This window comes from Rhinichthys klamathensis, unplaced genomic scaffold (assembly GCF_029890125.1).
Source record: "Rhinichthys klamathensis goyatoka isolate OS25496 unplaced genomic scaffold, OSU_Roscu_1.1 h1tg000229l_1, whole genome shotgun sequence".
Taxonomy (NCBI): Eukaryota; Metazoa; Chordata; class Actinopteri; order Cypriniformes; family Leuciscidae; genus Rhinichthys; species Rhinichthys klamathensis.
Genome location: NW_026606753.1, coordinates 227405 through 248595, shown reverse-complemented (window position 1 = coordinate 248595; position 21191 = coordinate 227405). Strand labels below are relative to the sequence as shown.

At 40.5% G+C, this 21191-nt stretch overlaps 1 protein-coding gene across 1 annotated transcript; it reads right to left on the bottom strand.

The window, feature by feature from the left end:
- On the bottom strand, positions 1 to 20153 carry chrna9a (cholinergic receptor, nicotinic, alpha 9a). Its single transcript, XM_056265172.1, has 6 exons — positions 19974 to 20153; positions 19161 to 19306; positions 4864 to 5018; positions 4596 to 4779; positions 3653 to 4004; positions 1 to 942 (listed from the first exon to the last, which is right to left on the bottom strand). The coding sequence occupies exons 1-6, from the start codon at positions 20023 to 20025 to the stop codon at positions 83 to 85; spliced, it is 1749 nt and encodes a 582-aa protein (XP_056121147.1). The 5' UTR covers positions 20026 to 20153; the 3' UTR covers positions 1 to 82.
- Positions 20154 to 21191: the final 1038 nt, after the last annotated feature.

Genomic DNA, 21191 nt, shown 5'->3' with positions numbered 1-21191 from the left:
AATCAGTAACTAAATGGTCTTTTGAAACATAGAGTTACCCATTACATAATCAATTGATTGCATCTTTATTGTGTAAATGGCCCTAGGTTGCCTTGGCCATGACAAGGATACTCATGAGGAATACCATGATGAAAAACACCCACATGAAGAACCTGTCCATCACCTTGGCAACCTTCTTCCACTCTGCCCCTTTTGCCTGGTGTGCCCTCTGCTCTCTGAAACAGTTAGCTATGTAGTCAATGTTTTGCACCACTTTCTGATGTTGGCCACAGATGCATACACCTCCTGTGCCAGTGGGGGTCTTACTGTATCTATCTGCTCCAAACGTTTTGCTGTAGCCATTATCATGGAGATAGCCAACTCCATTGAGATAGCCATTGCCATGATCGTAGGTGTATCCACTAAGTTTTTCTGGAATTGAGATTTCGCTATCTTTTAGTTTTTCCTGACTTGTCAGTGGGAGCTTATCGCTTCCATCTCGACCAATGTAATGTGTGTATTTTGGATGATGGGCACTCTGTCGGATAGGGGAATTTGAAGATGAGCGGGTCCTCCTTTGATGCCCATGTTGCCGATAGTCACTTTTGTTGTGATGGTACCCATTCCCATGCCGGTGGTCTCTGTGATTGTACCCATTAAACTGACCGTGGTTTCTTTCATCATGCTGACAGTCTCCATAAAACCCTTTGTCAAAATAGCCATCTCTCTCCAGGCTAGCCAGCGGGTCTTCAGAGAACAATGGGCCTCTGTCGCTTTCAGGTGTGGTGCAGTTTTCCCCTACCTCATACACAAAGAATATCTTTGACATGTAGTCTATTATCAGGACTTTAGCCCAGTGGGGCACAGGTTTTGCTTCCGCTCCACAGAAGTGTATATTCATGATGAAGATAGTCAATGATGTGGAGGCCGTTATCATGGTCATTGTTGCGATGTAGTATTTTCCTATAAGAAAGACACAAACAAGGGATAAATAACAAAAACACGAGATTAACACAATAAATGTTTGGGGTTGACAACTGTATGTACTATCAGGTGTGACCTAATTGAAAACTATAGTTAGTGTAGCAAACCCATGGTTAATTTGTGGTTAAAAAATGCTGGGTTCAGCCTGCTGGGTCATTTTATTGGGTTATTTTTTATATTTTTAGTAGTTTTTTCTGTAGCTCAGCTGCTGGGTCATTTTTACTGTCAATAACCCCCTCACATACCTACCCAACGCTGGGTCAATGGGTCAAAGGGGAAACTTCCTGAATGAAATTAAGGTTGTATTACATTGTATTCCGATGAAATTATTACAGTACAATGAGGAAAATGTCTGTAGTCTCATATTTTAAATTTTTTGTTTACATGTACGTCGCAGCTAACGTCTTCTGGGAAAGCTAGCAGAACGACTCACTGACGCCACCATGGAAGTTTCACCTCCCGCCAATCGAATGTGCGACCAGGGCTGAAACACGACAAAGTTACCGTGAGCTCCACTGACAAGAGCGCTGTTGATCTAGTGCGCTAGCGTCACAGTTGTGGTCGCAGTATGCGTTTGACTGGTTTAAACTTAAAGCTACAATATGTAAGAGTTTTGTAATAAAATATCCAAAAATCACTTGCACAGTGTGATATATTTCCTGCAGTTGTGTACTTACAATATCCCAAAAGTTCCCAAAGATTTTTAATTTTCAGAGAAATTCCAATTTTAAATAATGGTCCCTGTTCACTTGTCGCCTGTCAATGACGTAATATCTGCGTTATCCCTGGTTTCCGCTCGTACTGCCATAGTAACCATGGCGACAGACGTGGACAACTGCGTTACGTCTAGCAGCACGCTCACGCTGTGGTTGTTTCATGGCATGGCAAGCAGACTTTGGGACAAAAGGAGAACTAAAACGAGAATCAAATTCAGCGTGGCGTTTTCGAGATGCCGAGAGCTCCACGTCCGTGACAAACTTCGACTTGACAGAGACGTCACGTCACTCTTGCATGTACTTTATTAGACTTGTGAGCAAATGTACATAAAACTAATCAATGTTATAAAGCTCAACATGATGAAAAGTTAGAATTTGATTAGTATGTTATTCTAATGTTGATCTATCTAGCTTACTGCTAGTCTCATACAGACAAACTAACACATAGAATAACATTATAACTTTCAACACACTCAAATGCAGTTTATGATAGTGTAACGTTAGACCAAGTGAAACAGCGCTGCGTTACCTCACAAGTTTAATTCGTCAAATAAACTGACCTGTGTGAGTAGTAATCCAGCACTTGCGGGTAGTTCGGTAGAATGAAATGTCCTTATTCCTTTATATCCGCGGGACTCGCGTGTGGCGCTGATATATGTCTCTCATTAGCAATCGCGCCCTGCTTCATACCACAGCCATGATAAAAACATCAATGTATTAACTCATCCATAAACATTATTAGAACCATCAGCATGACGACAAGTTCCACAATTCCGCTTATGCGTCATCAACCTACTCCTTTGTTATTGTAAGAGGTTACCCTAGCGGCGAAAAAAATTACATATTGTAGCTTTAAATGTCTGACAGGCGAGATGGCACAAGGTAAAGCTGTTTTTTATGTAACTTTTCAAAAATAAATATATAAGATTGTCATTTAATAAACTGGAACAGCCTGATACCAGTTTTCTTCCCACAGATTCCCACTGGCTGCTCTCGCTGCTCCTGGGTCCTGTCGCGTCCTAAAACGTTTACTAAATGTTTTTGAGTATTTTATGATTGTAAAAAGACTGACTTGCCATTGAATAAAAAATATTGGATATGAACTGTTCCTGTACTATCTATAACAGAGATTTTAGAGTGCATTTTTATTAATTAAAATGGAAAAACCTTCAATATCAAATTGACTGACCCAGCACTGTCGAAAAACAACCCATCAAATGGGTTAATGTATAAAACCCAACAAGCTGGTAAAAATAACCTAGCATGTGTTCTGTCCAATATTTACCCAACCCAGCATTTTTTAGGGTGTATAATAACCATGGGTTTTTTTGTGGGGGGATGGGGGGGGTTGTAGTAAAACCATGGTTAATTTCTGTAAGGGATTGCTTGTCCCTACATGAATATATTGGTATATTTCAATAAAAATGATAAAATATCTTTTCATCTTTGTCTTTATTTAGTGATACGTGTCACTGAGATTTACTCTTTTTTTAAATTCCTGAATGCATTTGGCAACAATGGTTGTTTGTTTAGTGTATGATTTTTCTGACAGAAAAAAATGCTATATTGTCAAAATATATAGGCCTACATTGCATTTTTTTTTCCACTGGCTATGTCACACAGCCATAACCAGAAATTATTAATTTCCCATTTGAACTTGTGTGACAATGTAGATGTAATGTATTCAAATTCATAAAAAGCAGTCAGAAATAATTCACTGATAGTTAACTGTTACTGCCACTAGGGGGTCAATTGAGTCAAAAGGAAGGTCTGTAACCACAGTGACAGTGACAAAAAGCATATGGTTGTCACACTCATTTATAACCAAATTGTATCAACAGAACCACATTTAACACTGTAACCGGAGCGACAACCATATTCTGTAGCCAGAGAGAATTGGAAAGAAAGAAAAAGAGAGCTTGTTCAAATATTTTCAAAAGCTTGTCAAATATTATGCTCCACTGTAAACTCACCAATTAGTGGAACACTTTCTGAAGGTGGCATACTCTCTGCTACCATCAACTGAAATACAGTCAGAGCCAGCAGCACCGTAACCCCCAGTGAGACCTTCTCCCCAGAATCAGCAGGCAGGTAGAAGCCCAGCGGAGCCAGGAATGAGATGAGGAAACACGGCAGAAGCAAGTTGAAGATGTAAAAGGATGATCGCCGCTTGAGGAGGACTGTGTAAGTAATGTCAGGGTAAGGGTCTGAGCAGCAGCCATACATAATGACGTTCTTAACAGCTGGCATGCCATGACACTCCCATTCCACGTTTTCCACAAAGTCTGAAAGGTCACCACTCTCCATGCCCATAGTGATGTCCACCTGGGGTTAAGTGATAGGAGAGTAAGTAAGTAAAGTAAGTTCTAACGTAATTTTAGGCATTTTTATTTATTTATTTGTTATATTTGGCTATTTTAAAAATATAGAAATGTTTACTCCTTCAAATGTTAGATTTGTATGTTTGTTTTTAAGAGCAGCAGAAATGAGTTTACAGTGCATGAAGACGACACATGTCAAGCCACCATGTATTTTCTATAACTTTTAATATTATTTAATAACATACTTTTTATGTGTTCATAATCATATATATTCTGATGTCACTTCATAATTTGGGATGCTGAGGATGTACAGACTAAGATTTAGCATTTACAGCTATATATTCACAGTATAGAGCTTTACCATTACATTGATCTAATCCTTTTGTTACTAACCACTAAACATTTACTGTGTAAATAAGCAAAAACCCAAATGTGTTAAAAATATCCTTGCTCTACAGTTAGTGAGTTAGTGGATTACATATTGTTACATATGTTCAGATACAAAAAGCTTTTAAGTAACTTATTAGAATAGCTCAATACAAGAATGCATGTCTACTATTGTATTTGCTATGAGTGTACATCAAGTACATATTACCTGGTTGCCATTGTAGGTCCAGGAGCCAAAGGTAAGGTTGCACTCTTGACTATCAAAGGGGAAATAAGAGACGTCCACTTTACAGGAACTCTTAGTAATGGCAGGGGAGTCCCAAGTGATCTCACCATTATACCTCAACACCACATTAGTGCCTGGGGGTCCAGAGGAGTCCTCCTCATCTGCACTGAGTAAAAAAGAGATATAGAGGTTAATAATTCAGTGTAACCGACAATCAAAACTGGTAATACATGTACCGAAGGTGTTTTACTTGTTATACAGAACGATGTCTGGTCTCCAAACAAGATCGCTGGGTATTCGAATGACCTCAAGTCCATCATACTCATCTTTATCCCAGCTCAGGTACGCATCATGCCAGATCTGACGCACCCACAAGTAGGTGGTCAACACCTGGTTCCTTTCATCCTAGCACAAAGAGTCAAGCACAAAGCAACTTTAATTTACAAACCTTCTGTAGCCAAATCTATAATTTTGGGCCCTATTTTACACAAGTGCACTTAGGGCGTGACATGTCCTTATCCACTTTTGCTAGTGGTCGGTGCCATGGGCAAAGTCTAAAAGGGTTGTCCCTTTCTCTTAATGAGTAATGGGTGTGTTTTGGGCTTTGTGTGCAATAAACCAGAGTCTCATCTCCCATTCCCTTTAAATGCCAGTTGCGTTCACGCCTTGGCGGATTCCTATTTACATGACGGAATTTGAAAGTGGAAAGACCAAATGCGTCTCCAGAGTACAAACGGATCTGCTCGTGCACGAGGTTAAAGGCCGCGAGCAGACCATCTACGGGGCAAGCCAGATTCCTCCATATCTTTATGTACACAATAATAATCTTTTACATTGTAATCCTTTAATTTTTAATATTTGGCATATTTGTGTGCTGCTGCGCGTCCCTGTGTGTTTAATAAACAGACAGAGACGCGCGTTGAGACCCCGCCTATAGGCGCACATTAGTAACGCGCTCTTTAAATAAAAAAAATATATTGCACCATTGACTTTAGTTTCAGTTGGTCAATGGCGCAGTCTGTTTCAGTTGCCGCGCCAACAATGCACCTGAACCTTGTTTTCAGACCAGCGCACAGATGGGCGCAATGCATTTGCTATTTAAACAACGTGGCGCATGACGTGAAAATGTTCTGCGTCAGGCTGACAAACAAAAACCACTCGTGTTTTGCGAGCGTTACTTTCATCTGAAATATCCTTCAAATATCTTCTATTGTGTTCCGTAGGAGAAAGAAAGTCATATGAGGTCCTTTGTCAATAAAAATGATTAAAATATTTAAGATGTCTAACAACAGTTTGCACACATATAAAGGGACAGTTTCCAGATATTGCATTCTTTATCAGACATCTGTGCTTACTGTAAACACGTTCAGTGATGTGATAAGGTAAGAAAAAAAAAAAAAAGATTTCAGCTAAAAGTATAGGTTACATTATTTGTTAGTCCCACGTATTCAGTCACACAGGGTCTTGATCTGCAAGATAAAACCCTGTTGTTCTACATGGAACACTTTCTCACAACAATGAAGAATGAAAGGGAAGAAAGTCTGAACCCTTAGGTTGCACTTAATGCCATATCACATCTCGTTGGTTAAAAGTACTCCTCAGGTTCAGTAAATTAATATTTGATTGAGCTTGATCAGGGCGGAAATTCAGTGCCTCTTAAAGGAGAAATTCATTGTCTCTTTCTGGAACACGAATAAACAATGACCACCAGTGCCTTATATAACCATCATCTGAGAGAGCACACAAACACTAAACTTAAAATCATAAAATTGGATTTCATCAGTTAGTGACAGTTCCCTTAAAATAACATTTCTGTCATAATCTACCCTCATGTTGTTTGCAAAACTTTATGCAATCCTTTCTTCCATGGAACACAGAAATAAATAAAAAATATTTATAAAAACAGATTATTTATCTGTACAAAGAGTCACTGTGTCCAACGTATGACCTCCAATATTCTTAAATAAGTAGGCCTATCTTCTGTTCCACAGAAGGAAGAAAGAAATACATACATGTTTGGAATGGCATGCGAGTGAGTATGAAAGATTTTTCATTTTTGGGTGAACATTTAACAGACCAACAGGTTTTTTAAATAAACCGTTTTTAAAGACTACAATGATTAACATTTAAAAAATCATATAGATTTGATATAATTTTTTGTCAAATTATGTTTAAATAAGTGAAAATACAAAATAATAGTATTACCCTGGTAAAGTAGCCTATTGCATCAACTGCAAAGAATCTAAACCACAATGAAAGTCTTACAATCTTTAGTTTAAAGGGATGGTAATGCCCTTTTCACAAGATGTAAGAGTGAGTATGTGAAGGTTTAGCTCAAAATACCCCACAGATATTTAAAATAGCATGTTAAAATTGTCACTTTTTGAGGGTGAGCAAAAACACATCCTTTTGTGTCTGTCCCTTTAAATGTAAATGACCTGCTGCTTCCGCACAGAGGGCGGAGCGTCAAGAGCTCGTGTCCTTTTACCTCACACATTTCAAAAACTTTTAGCTTCTTATGTTCAAACCGGAGTCAGACAATGATGGAGAGACTCAAGAAGACGTGACAACATGTAGAATGCAACAGGACATTTCTAAATGGTTAGTTGATGAATTTATATAGCTATGTTATGTGTAGTTATCCTCTAACCTTAGTCATTGATTAGCATATTCTGTCTTGATAATCTATGGCCGTTTCTCAATACCAAGTACGCAAACTTCGGACTTGCGTCCTTGGTAGTTCGGACTTGCCAAATTCGACTCAGGAGAACGAACTCCCGAGGACGAGAGGACGCGAGTCCAGTTATTCTGCAAATGGAACAGTCCGTTCTTGATCGCGTCACTCAGCGCGCTCTGGCTACTCCGGTTATCTCTTTATGTATATTTTAGGCAACAATAAAACGAAATTTGCGACAACTCTGCCTCTTTTCGTCAACAATAAAACGAAATATGTTATAAAACACCACTCTGCCTCTTTTCATTTAAAAATCTTAAACATAGTAGCCTAATGGCCATGTGGTTCAGGCAACGCGTACATCTTCACTGCATTTATTTATTTATAACAACATGAACATGATCTTTTTGTTTTCATTTTAAAAATAGGAAACATTATTGATTTTTATTGACATTTAAAAAACAGAGACAGGGTACGTTGTGTCATTTTATTTTATTGTACATATAGTGAAGAGAATGTTATATATATATATATATATATATATATATATATATATATATATATATATATATATGTATTAAAGTATATAAAATAAAATTACACAACCCTGTCTCTTTTTGTTAAATGTCAGTTTTAATGATCAATAATATCTACAATGATAAATAAGGCAAACAATTCAAACATAAGTAAGCTCTCTAATAGGCTACAAAGTTAAAGAGCATATTGCAGGTAAAAAAAAAATCTAAATTAATATATAACCTTGTATGAAAATACCATATGAAAAGGTAATGCAGGATTTAAAATGTTTTAAAACGACATAAGGGCACTAATTTAGTAGATAAAGTGAGCGTTTCTTGGACTGCTCGTAAAAACGGCTTTTTTTTCAACATCGCGTCATTTTACGTCACGCTAGGGAGCCTCAGCCTCGCCTCAGTGCAGAGCAGGCTGGCATTCAGTGAGAGCGGCTGTGAGTCAGTGTGTTTTCGGTAGTTTTTGTATTTCAATCTATCATCGTCATGGTAAATTATTGTGTTTGTGGAGGTTGCAAAAACTCCGGCCTGTCAGGACATCGAGTCCACAGGTTTCCATAACAAGAAAAAGGACGGTGCTGTATATCTTTCGTGCCTGGTGCGGTGTGTGCAGGTGAAGAGACGGGATTTCTCTTCCGCATCGGCTTCGAGAACCGCTGTCGTGTGTAGCGTTCACTTCAGATCGTGTGTAGCGTTCACTTCAGATCGGAGGATTATCATCCCGGCGATATGATGGAGTTTAACATGGGATGCCGAAGCAAGAATATTGATCGTCGTATACTGTACCAATGGCATCAAATAGTGTGATATACAGTGGTGTGAAAAAGTGTTTGCCCCCTTCCTCATTTCCTGTTCCTTTGCATGTTTGTCACACTTAAGTGTTTCGGAACATCAAACCAATTTAAACAATAGTCAAGGACAACACAAGTAAACACAAAATGCAATTTGTAAATGAAGGTGTTTATTATTAAAGGTGAAAAAAAAATCCAAACCATCATGGCCCTGTGTGAAAAAGTGATTGCCCCCCTTGTTAAAACATACTATAACTGTGGTTGTCCACACCTGAGTTCAATTTCTCTAGCCACACCCAGGCCTGATTATTGCCACACCTGTTCACAATCAAGGCATCACTTAAATAGGAGCTGCTTGACACAGTAAGGTCCACCAGAAGATCCTTAAAAGCTACACATGCCGAGACACAAAGAAATTCAGGAACAATTGAGAAAGAAAGTAATTGAGATCTATCAGTCTGGAAAGGGTTATAAAGCCATTTCCAAAGCTTTGGGAATCCAGCGAACCACAGTGAGAGCCATTATCCACAAATGGCGAAGACATGGAACAGTGGTGAACCTTCCCAGGAGTGGCCGGCCGCCCAAAATTACCCCAAGAGCGCAGCGACGACTCATCCAAGAAGTCACAAAAGACCCCACAACAACGTCTAAAGAACTGCAGGCCTCACTTGCCTCAGTTAAGGTCAGCGTTCATGCCTCCACCATCAGGAAAAGACTGGGCAAAAATGGCCTGCATGGCAGAGTTCCAAGTAGAAAACCACTGCTGAGCAAAAAGAACATCAAAGCTCGTCTCAATTTCTCCACAACACATCTTGATGATCCCCAAGACTTTTGGGACAACATTCTGTGGACCGATGAGACAAAAGTGGAACTCTTTGGAAGGTGTGTGTCCAAGTATATCTGGCGTAGAAGGAACACTGCATTTCATAAAAAGAACATTATACCAACAGTAAAATATGGTGGTGGTGGTAGTGTGATGGTCTGGGGCTGTTTTGCTGCTTCAGGACCTGGAAGACTTGCCGTGATAAAAGGAACTATGAGTTCTGCTGTCTACCAAGAGATCCTGAAGGAGAATGTCCGACCATCTGTTCGTGTACTCAAGCTGAAACGAACTTGGGTTCTGCAGCAGGACAATGATCCTAAACACACCAGCAAGTCCACCACCGAATGGCTGAAGAAAAACAAAATGAAGACTTTGGAGTGGCCTAGCCAAAGTCCTGACCTGAATCCTATTGAGATGTTGTGGTATGACCTTAAAAAGGCCGTTCATGCTCGAAAACCCTCTAATGTAACTGAATTAGGAGAATTCTGCAAAGATGAGTGGGCCAAAATTCCTCCAGGACGCTGTAAAAGCCTCATTGCACGTTATCGCAAACGCTTGGTTGCAGTTGTTGCTGCTAAGGGTGGCCCAACCAGTTATTAGGTTTAGGGGGCAATCACTTTTTCACACAGGGCCATGATGGTTTGGATTTTTTTTCACCTTTAATAATAAACACCTTCATTTACAAATTGCATTTTGTGTTGTCCTTGACTATTGTTTAAATTGGTTTGATGTTTCCGAAACACTTAAGTGTGACAAACATGCAAAGGAACAGGAAATGAGGAAGGGGGCAAACACTTTTTCACACCACTGTAGGTAGTCATGCCCTAAATAGAGGCAACTTGTAATTGAAAAACAAAATTACTAGGTTGATTAAATATTCAAATCTTTAATTTTCTTTTTATGTTATAACCCAGATGAAAAATATGTTTTAAAAATGTACTTGAGTATGTTTTTAGTAACTTACAATAGAAATATACTCAAGTATAGTTTTTATACATTTAATAGTATACATCTACCCTAAACATACTAATGTCTGCTGGCCTGATATACGATGGTAATAATCTGTAAAATATTGTGAGCACAGTGTATATCGTTAGCGAACGTGTATCTATAAGCACGTCTCTCACCAAGACACCTGTCCTGTTCTCCACTGGTTCTCCTCACACCACAACTCAATGTGTCTCTGACCGTTCTGTCTAACATTAATCCTGGCCTGTCCCTACTCTCTCGGCAGCATAGCAGGCTCATAATTGTATGGCTGTGGTCCGTCATACGAGTAAGTATTTCCTCAGCGTCCGAAATGTCATTGCGATCCATTGTTTTCCTGTTGTTTGAATCGACCGCTCTCCCGCCCGTTACGTCACGCCCACCACACCCATTTTCAGACGCGGAAGTAAAATTTTCTCACAAAAACGACTCCAGAAGCTTATGTAGCGTATTTATAAGAATATTTTAAAGAAAATCTAGTTCCTACATTATTTTTCTATACATTGACTCGTTGGGTCCTCTAACCTGCAAAATGCCCTTTAAAGTTAAATAGCCTAAATATATAAAGTTATGAAACTTCACTTTGCCCTCAGCCAAAACGATTTTTTTGCCATGGAACAAACAATAGTTTAATGAGACCAAAGATCGACTTATACACAAGACGAATTATACGTCAAGTTTATCCACTAGACTAGAGACATCAGAGCCAGCGGCAAACGTCAAGCACTAGCCGAGGAAAAGCTGTTCCAGTCGGGGTTGATGAGCGTTGAACACCCGCGGTGAACGCCTGGATGTCACAACTCCGAAAACATCAGATACATTTTTCAAACCACAGATTTGAGCTTTAAACAACCACATTCTCGCCTGAAATCTTTTTAAAATTACATTTCATGACACAATAACAGTAGTATTTTGATATTACGCAGGTTTTCTCCTCTGCTATTGACGCTTGCTGGTTGGTGCAAGATGCATTCTGGGATACCTGACTGTCTCAAGTCCGCACAAGTCACCTCTCGATGCATCCTCGGTAAACGGGGCGGATCAAGAACACATCCGGGGATTTGAACTGGACTTGGCTAGATGTGAACTTTGAATTGGAACAGTACTTGGGCAGTGACTGATGACGTTTCACAAGTCCACAAGAACACAAGTACAGACAAGAACGCATATTGAGAAACGTCTCCGGTTACTATCGTAACCTCGGTTCCCTGAGAGGCGGGAACGAGACATTACGTCATACTGACGTATATGGGAACTCCTCCCTTCTCCATTTTCACTGAAATCTTATAGGTTAACGCCAGCTGGAGACAGCTGGCCAATTGACGCAAAACATGCAAATGCTGACCGGTCCGCGGGCAGTATAAATAGCATGGGCGCGACAATTACGTCAGAATCAAGACTGAACGCTAGCACAGCTGATCAAACGGCGAGCACGGCGGTTGACGTAATGTCTCGTTCCCGCCTCTCAGGGAACCGAGGTTACGATAGTAACCGGAGACGTTCCCTTTCAAGGCGGTCACTTCGACATTACGTCATACTGACGTATATGGGAACTGTATAGAATCCCGCCGTGAGCGCAGTGAAGATAAGCCCTGAACGGGGTCAAACTACACTCCCACAGGAACAACAGTTCTAGCCAGCAGCGCCGCTAGGAGCACTCAAAACTGATAGGCGAAACTAGACCAACGTCTGCTCCGGCTTACCAAGTTGTGCATCCACTGCAATGAGGCGAAGGCTGCACTGGACAGGGCAGCACAACACCATAAGCACTCGAGCACAAGAGCTAACACAGTGTCGACGGCATAGCGGTGACAGCTGCATAACCTTAAGCCACACACAGAGTTAACAGTACGTTGGAACTACTGCGTAATGTGGAAACAGCTATGTAACCTTATAGTCATAACACAGAGTTAGCAGCAATGGTAACTCTGCAATACAGACTACTGCACAGCTGGTGGTAACAGTTTCATGAGTACATTGATAAAACTCACCGAACCCACGACGCTAAGGTGGTGCATCAAACTTGGAACCCTGGCGAATGTGTTCTGAAAAGACAGCCAGCATACCTAAATTTAAAGCGTCGAATTCAGAGAGAAAGTCTCTGTATAAAACAGCACGTCCCTAGTACCATCCACCAAGCACACAAACAGCTGGTAGACTGCTGCCTAGTGATCCACGTACATCCACAAATCCCTTACAGGGCCAACATCACTCTGAGCATCGGCATCATTCATGCGAGGCTGAAACTCAGCAGATAAGGCGGGCAGGGATCAACCTGTGCTCTGAACGGTGTAAGCGACTTCGGAACGTAGCTTGGTATCGGACTGAGAGTGACGCTGCAGTCATCAGGTCCGAGACAATGCGACAACATTCACTAGAATGAGCGTAAGTTTCCAAGTGCTTCGCTGGGGCGAGAGCCGGTGGTAAGGCCATCTCAGGGAGAGCTCCGTCTCAGCACTTGTCAGTGTGAAGTGTCTTGCTCAACTAAGGACCCAGCAGCGGACACACAAGAAGGTTCCACAGCTTGGGGCTGGGGTGCCACCTTGTAGAACATAGCCGATGTTCTATAGCCAATGTACAGAAGTGCAAATCAACCATAGGTGTCATTTACACTGGGGACGCTGGGGACATGTCCCCACCACTTTTTGAAATGGCTGATTTCGTCCCCACCACTTTTTGAAAGCATTTGGTTAAAATGTTCTGAAAAATCAAGCGAACCAAGAAATGTTAAAGGTTTATTTGCACAAAATAAAACATGCAATGCAGTTTAGATACAGAAATAAACCATGCACATTGTCCAAAAAATAAACTATTACTGATTCTAAAATTACCCAAAAACATGCATGCATGTTGGTTTCATCATCAGAAGTTTCGCAGTCAGACATGTCGTCAGCGAGTCGCGCTATCAACAGCTGATCGGAACGTGCGCACTGTTGACGTTGACAGCAGCGCGGATTGATAGAAATGGATAGAAAATTGTGCCGATTAAAACTGAGATATGAATTTTGACCGGCGTGTTTTTTGTGTGGTAAACTAATCAAGATTTGAAATGCAAATAATTTTTTCACGTAAAAACGCACAGTTTTGTGGCCCCGGAAAATAACCGGGAGTACTTTATCTTTATTGACAACAGAGTGGGTCAGTGTGTATGCACTATAGTGCTGGTAAGGATTGCATACAACTTCATGTCTTAAATGGGCGAACTAACCCTTTAATGTCGAGCCCTGTACAGTATGGTGCTTCGGTTGAGCTGGTGTTGCAGGGACTGTTACATGTGCAGTCGACATTGTTGAGGGTTTTATGCGGAGTATTTTCGTGTTGTTGACTGGCTTACGCAATGCCCATTTTTGATGCGCCATTATTCAATATTTTTCCCGTCCTGCTGTAATGTTTTTTTCATCCGATCTTTTGTCCCCACCACTTTTCAACACAAACTGACGCCCCTGAAATCAACACCTAACTGAATGTACATAAACACAGCGTAGCGACGACAACTGTGAATATACGCAGTTAGAAAATAGCCCCATAATAGCATAGCACCTCAGTAAGCACACAAACACAGTCATAACTGTAGCTACAACTGTGAATATATGAGTTAGCACAGAATAACCAGTTGCCCTGATAGGAACGGGGCAATATAACAGCGTAGCACATGCACGTACAGCATAGGTCGCCGTAGCGCCAACTTAATACACGCAGTTAGCTCCGTATTAGGGTGAAGGATACGGGGCAACACCGCTGCATGAACACATCCATTTGTAAATAAATGCAGCGCATGTCGCCGTATCGACGGAGACTGTGAATATGCACAGTTTGACTGGGATAGCTAGTTGCACTGAAAATACAGGGCAACATGGCAGCATAACACAAGTGAGTAAGGAATAGCGCATCCTTGCATGTACATAACGCAGCGTAAGTCGCTGTAGCAACAGAAACTGTGTAGAGACAGAAACTAAGATGCATAGTTAGATTAGGATGGCTAGCAGCACTGAAGGAAACAGGGCAGCATTACAGCATAACACATCCGTTTACGTACATACATCCAGAACTGTGAATATGCACGGTTAGATTAGGATAGCTAGTTTTGCACTGAAGGAAACAGGGCAACAAAATAGCAAAAACACGTCCTTGTACATGTTGTGTAGTCGCCATAGCGACATAACTGAATATGCAGTTAGATAGGTTAGCTGGATGTTGCACTGAAGGACAGAGGGCAACATAACAGCATTACCCATCAGTGTGCACATTTCAAACATCTGAGTGTATAATGCAGTGCAAGTCGACGAAGCGACCGAGACTGCATGAATATGCACAGTTCACATAATGGTCAGTTACGTTAGCCACATAACTGCATAACGCTTCAGTGTGGAAACAGATGCAGCGCAAGTCGCCGTAGCAACAAACTGTGACTATGCACAGTTAGATAGGATAGCTAGGTGCACTGAAGGATACAGGGCAACGCGATAGCATAGTCACATTAGTGTGTACAAAAACACAGCGTCAGAGGCATCGCGACATCGACTGTGAATACATAGTAAGTCAGAATAGCCGGTTGCACTGATGATACAGGGCAATATTTAGCGGCGTAAACATAGCACATCAGTGCGTAGCGTGTACACAGCGTCAGTTGCACCGCACAACAACTGTGTACGTAATCAGAATAGCCATTTGCACTGAAGGACACAGGGCAATATATAATGGCATAAATCATTACACATAACAGTGAGTTGTATGTACGTAACACAGTGTCAGTTGCATCGCGCCACACTGTGAATACGTAGTAATCAGAATAGTTATTTGCACTGAAGGATACAGGGCAATATACAACGGCAAAATTCATAACACATAGTGTGTAGTGTGTACATAAACACAGCGTCAGTTGCATCGCACAACAACTGTGAAGACGTACTGCATAGTAATCAGAATAGCCATTTGCACTGAAAATTACAGGGCAATATATAATGGCATAAATCCCAACACATAACGCTGTGTAGTGTGAACGTAACACAGTGTCAGTTGCATCGCACGACTGTGAATACGTAGTAATCGGAATAGCCATTTGCACTGAAGGATAAGGAACAGGGCAATATATAATGGCATAAATCATACACATAACAGTGCGTAGTGTGTACGTAACACAGCGTCCGTTGCATCGCAACAACTGTGAATACGTAGTAATCAGAATAGCCAGTTGCACTGAAGGGTACAGGGCAATATCGTGGCATAAGCATAACACACACATATCAGTGTACATAAACACAGCGTCAGTGGCATCGCACAACTGTGAATCAGAATAGCCAGTTGCACTGAAGGATACAGGGCAATTTATAGCGGCATGAATCATGAACACATATCAGTGTGTAGAGTGCACGTAAACACAGCGTCATTTCATCGCACAACAACTGTGAATACGTGGTATTTAGAATAGCCATTTGCACTGAAGAAACAGGGCAGCATATAACGGCGCAAATATTAGCACATATCAGTGTGCAGTGTGAACATAAACACAGCGTCAGTGGCGTAGCGACAACAACTGTGAATACGTGGTTAAATCAGAATGGCCAGTTGCACTTGGGATACAGTGCAATATATAAGGGCATAACAGTTAAATCATAGCACAAATCAGTGTGCAGTGTGTACATAAACACAGCGTCAGTGGCGTAGCGACAACAACTGTGAATACGTGGTTAAATCAGAATGGCCAGTTGCACTGAGGGATACAGGGCAACATATAAGGGCATAACAGTTAAATCAAAGCACATATCAGTGTGGAGTGTGTACATAAACACAGCGTCAGTGGCGTAGCGACAACAACTGTGAATACGTGGTTAATAGAATGGCCAGTTGCACTGAGGGATACAGGGCAACATATAAGGATATAACAGTTAAACCATAGCACATATCAGTGTGCAGTGTGTATATAAACACAGCGTCAGTGGCATAGCGACAACAACTGTGAATACGTGGTAATCAGAGTACCCATTCGCACTGAAAGAAACAGGGCAATATATAACGGCACAAATCATAGCACATATCAGTGTGCAGTGTGAACATAAACACAGCGTCAGTGGCGTAGCGACAACAACTGTGGATACGTGGTTAAATCAGAATGGCCAGTTGCACTGAAGGATACAGGGCAGCCTGACGACATAAGCTGTAAGCTGTGCACCTCCATCACCAGAGCGGGGCGTCCTGGCGCGGCGCTCTCCGTGGCCTGTGTCGCCACATTCCCGGTCCCGCCCTCTGCCAACGGTGAAGATCCGGTTTGTTCGGGTTAGAACCGTTTTGGCGGCTGTAGCCGAATTAGGCGGGACGAGGTGCCGACGAAGAGAGACATCGAGGAAGGCTGGACCGTATAGAGATCAAAAGTTTCGGTTTAAAGTCTGGCCGCGGCGAGACTAAATTTTATCTGCTGTGAGAGCTAGGATCGAACACGGGTCTCCCGTGCGACGGCTTTGGGTTTCGCCACTGAGCCACAGGGGGAAACAACCACTTTCGCGCCTTTAGACACAGAGCCATGGCCTTGCCTCGTCTCTCTGGATGCATCTTCGCATGACTTACCATAGGACGTCGTGAAGACGGAATCTTTCTCAAAGTAGCCTGGCTGTTAGATACCGGGCTAAGTAAAATAATAAAAGTATCCTTTCCGACAAAGCCTATCGCGTCGAGTCCTTCTAGCGAGCCCGCGAAAAGGACCGGAGAGGCGACGGGCAGGTTAAAATGTATCTGCTCGAGAGCCGGGATCGAACACGGGTCTCTCGCGCAAAGGCTTCGGGTTCCGCCACTGGGCCACAGGGGAGAACGACTGTCAACTCTTCTTTGGGCGTGAGAGGGCCCACCAGCGGCCGCTGGCGGCAGTGGGCCTCATCCCTGCTGATGCCCGGGTTTATGAGGGCGCGCACTGGTAGACCAGCACATGCCTGTCGTCTGTGAGTGCGGCCTCAGTAGATCCTTGTTTGGGTAGAGCGAGTCAATACCGCATATACCTGGCATGTAGCAGCCATCGGATGCGGGGAGGAAACATGGTGCGTAACCTCTATTGCAACTTCCACGATGACTTCAGATAAGACTTCTAGCGTGAAGAAAGAGATTCTGACGTAATTGTCGCGCCCATGCTATTTATACTGCCCGCGGACCGGTCAGCATTTGTATGTTTTGCGTCAATTGGCCAGCTGTCTCCAGCTGGCGTTAACCTATAAGATTTCAGTGAAAATGGAGAAGGGAGGAGTTCCCATATACGTCAGTATGACGTAATGTCGAAGTGACCGCCTTGAAAGGGAACGGCCTATAAATCGTGTTCCGGGGGGCGGGGTTTATGTAAATTAACATAAATTAGGGTTGGTGACGTCACTAACCCGGGAGGAATGTCGTGTAGTCCCTACCAGCCGTTTGTTGTAGTCCTTAAAAAGGAATTTCTTTAAAAGCAAATATCTCCCTTTGCTTTGAACTTTGACCATTGCAACTTTGCAGATGTTGTTTATGCGCAAATAGCAACATTACACACTAACTAAAGTTAGAAAAGTGAAATCATAATCAACCACCCCTTAAAGTAAAATGAATAAGAAATATTTGCGATTTTGCACCAATTTTCGGTCACTAACCAAATAAACAAACTTGTGACATTGATCATGTGAACTACTTTGAACTACACTGAAGGACAAGATTATCTTTGACATTCTGAAATCATGCTGGATAACATGATCATTGTGTTTTGCAGAAACTTGAAGAGTTCATGTCAACCTGAGTGCTGCTGCCATTAAAGCAATAGACTGAGGGACAAACCATAAGGCTATAGTAAGACATTCTAAAGTTTATTTTAATTTGTTAATTCAACGTTTTACTCCTTATAATTACTATGCCTTATAATAGTTTATTTTAATGTTTTTATAAATGAGCATGTTCATATGTTTCTAATGTTTAAAGCAGACAGTACTTTTGCACCAGCAATGAGTAAATAAATAATCTAATCAGAAAAAAAAGAGAAAAAAATAGAATAAATAATACAAATGTTACTTTCCAGGTTACTTAAACACATATACTGATGACTATATAAACCACTTTAAAGTGAGGAGAAAACATGATCCGCAGTGGCACACTAGCTAGGAACTGTTATACATTAGTCACCCAGCTCACACTTTACACATATAATGTCTACAGTGTCACAGGATACAGAGAGTTAATGAGAAGAGGATCCACACAATAAACATTTGATAACTTCTGACACAGAGTTATCCACTATAACTGCAACTGTAGTGAAGACCACAGCTGGTAGTCCATTGGGGGCAAGTTTGCCTAGTTGGTTACTATTGGCAATTCTACACATAATTGTTTGGGCAAAAGCATATAAGTAGTTAACTAGTTATTTAAGCCATGGGCATGAATGAGAATATGCATTTGAGCTATGCATGTATTTCCAGAGGTTAAAAGTTTGGGGCCATTGTGTGATCTGTGCGGCTTCAGCATGAAGTCACAAAAGTATGCCCTGAAATCACACAAGCCATGCCACATCAAGGCCAGTTGGACAGTGTGTGGTTTTTTTGCTGGTGTGTTATACAGTATACCTTGATCTCAGAATCAGCGGTTATTTCAGACACACTGTCTCTGCAGTATAGGTCTGATGTGTGTGGCTATAAACTTATTCTGCTCTATTAATTCAGTAAAACATTTCATTCTAACTATAAAATAGGTACCAGATTAAATGTCAATATTCCGTAGACTTGTGCGTGTGTGTTTAGTGCTCACCATATCTTTGATCTGAGAGAGTGTGATCTGTAGAGTGACGTTAAGAGCTTTGTCTGTGTCCTCCACAGGCCGTAAAGCATTCGAATAGTTCTCCATTAGGTCATTCAGCAATTTTTGAGCAAAACGACCCTGAGCAGAGAAAACAACTAGAGAGGAGCACATATTTTATTTAGTTGTTTTTATACAATGAATTCGAGCGTAAAAAATAACATGTTGAAATTGAACAAATCATCCCAAAATTATCACAGGTAATTATGGTAATTTTATGGAAACTATGATTGTTGGTGATTTTTTTTAAGACACCAATTAATATTACAGAAAAATAGTAAACATTTTAATATAAAACATTTTGTTTTAGACACGCATTATATAACATCTCAGTACTTTAATATATTGGCATACTGGTTATCATTCAGTAACATGGTGTTTAACAAAGTATTATATAAATACATAAATAAAAATATATAATAGTAATATATATGTAGCTGGATGTAAATATAAAAATATTTCTTAATCAGTATTTTCATATTGTGTTGTGAGAAAATGTTATTATTATCCTTTTGTTTTGTATTTTCAGCATAAACTCAAGAAAAAAATGTATAGATATTTAAAACAAGAAAAGCCCATTTTTAATGAGGTATGAAATTTAGTCTTAATTCAAAATATATTCTCTAAAAATCTATTGTTGCCTGACAATTTTGCTTATAAAATAAATGTATCATAAATATGTTTTACTGAAAAACAAAACAAAAATGCTGATTAAGAAAATATTTTTTTTGAACAGCATCAGCATTAAAAGGAGCATGGACTTACCATGTAGCAACATGCTAATGTGAAGCACAAGAAATATGATCTTCATTTTCATAAGAATGGCAAAAATAAAATACAATTTGCCAGTTATTATTTGCTGTTGCTCCTCATTTGCTTTTCATTTTTAAATGTTATTTTCTGCAGAGGAGGAAAGAGGAAATTGCGAGAAGTCCCATAGCGATCTGAACGTTGAGAGTGATGTACAACACTGAAGGCCTGAATGTCATTCTTACTGCTTCTCTGGAACAAGAGCCGAGGTATCACATAGCATGCACATTAACACGTGTACACACACACACACACACACACACACACACACACACACACACACACACACACACACACACTTCATGTCACTGTGGAGATATTCAACTATGTAAAAAGAATGTGTGTTTATAACACTGGGGATCTTCTGTTCTTTCAAAAGCAGAAACATCTTATGTGTTATCTTTTCCGGACTTGTAATGGATTCTTCGTTGTGATTTTGTGTGATTGAATGTGTTTGTCCTGTCAGTCAAAGTGAGAGCCGATCTGACAAGGGTGTAGTGCAGACAGGTCAGGTGGTTTGAATGTTACACACAATGAATTTTAAAGGAAGAGACAGTCTCCCCTCTTACACATGCACACACTTAATTTCAAGACAGCAGAGATTAACTGGTAACACATTACAAGGACTAGATAAAACGCACTGACATTCTAATCTCTTTTTCAGTCGTGTACTGTATGTGGACATTAAAAGTATGCTTTTTAATCACCTTTTCCTTGCATCTGTGTTCCATATCAACTTTCTTATCTTATTAAAGAGTGAGAACACGTAACATTGTTCCCTGTATGTTTACTAGTGGGGTATATTCTTTTCTCAATGGCTGAGGCACTAAAATGAAAGTGTTTGTTAAATTAATACTACAGGGGCGCATTTATTCAGAACAGCGCAGTAATTCTCATTTTACATGAGTTAATAGAGAAGGCTATGAAAGAGTTTATGTACTCTTTCAGACTTATTTTAGATAAGTTCGCTTTTATTTATTTTTCTTATTTTTCTCAGTTTAGTTTTCTCAACACCATAAACTAATATATATATATATATATATAACTAACGATTGAAATAAAAGAGCTGTATTTAATTACTGGCAATAATTTTTATTTAACATAAAAACAAAACTCTCAGTATACTTAGACTTGGCAAGACATGAACAGAACATATGTAATGATAGCGGAAAA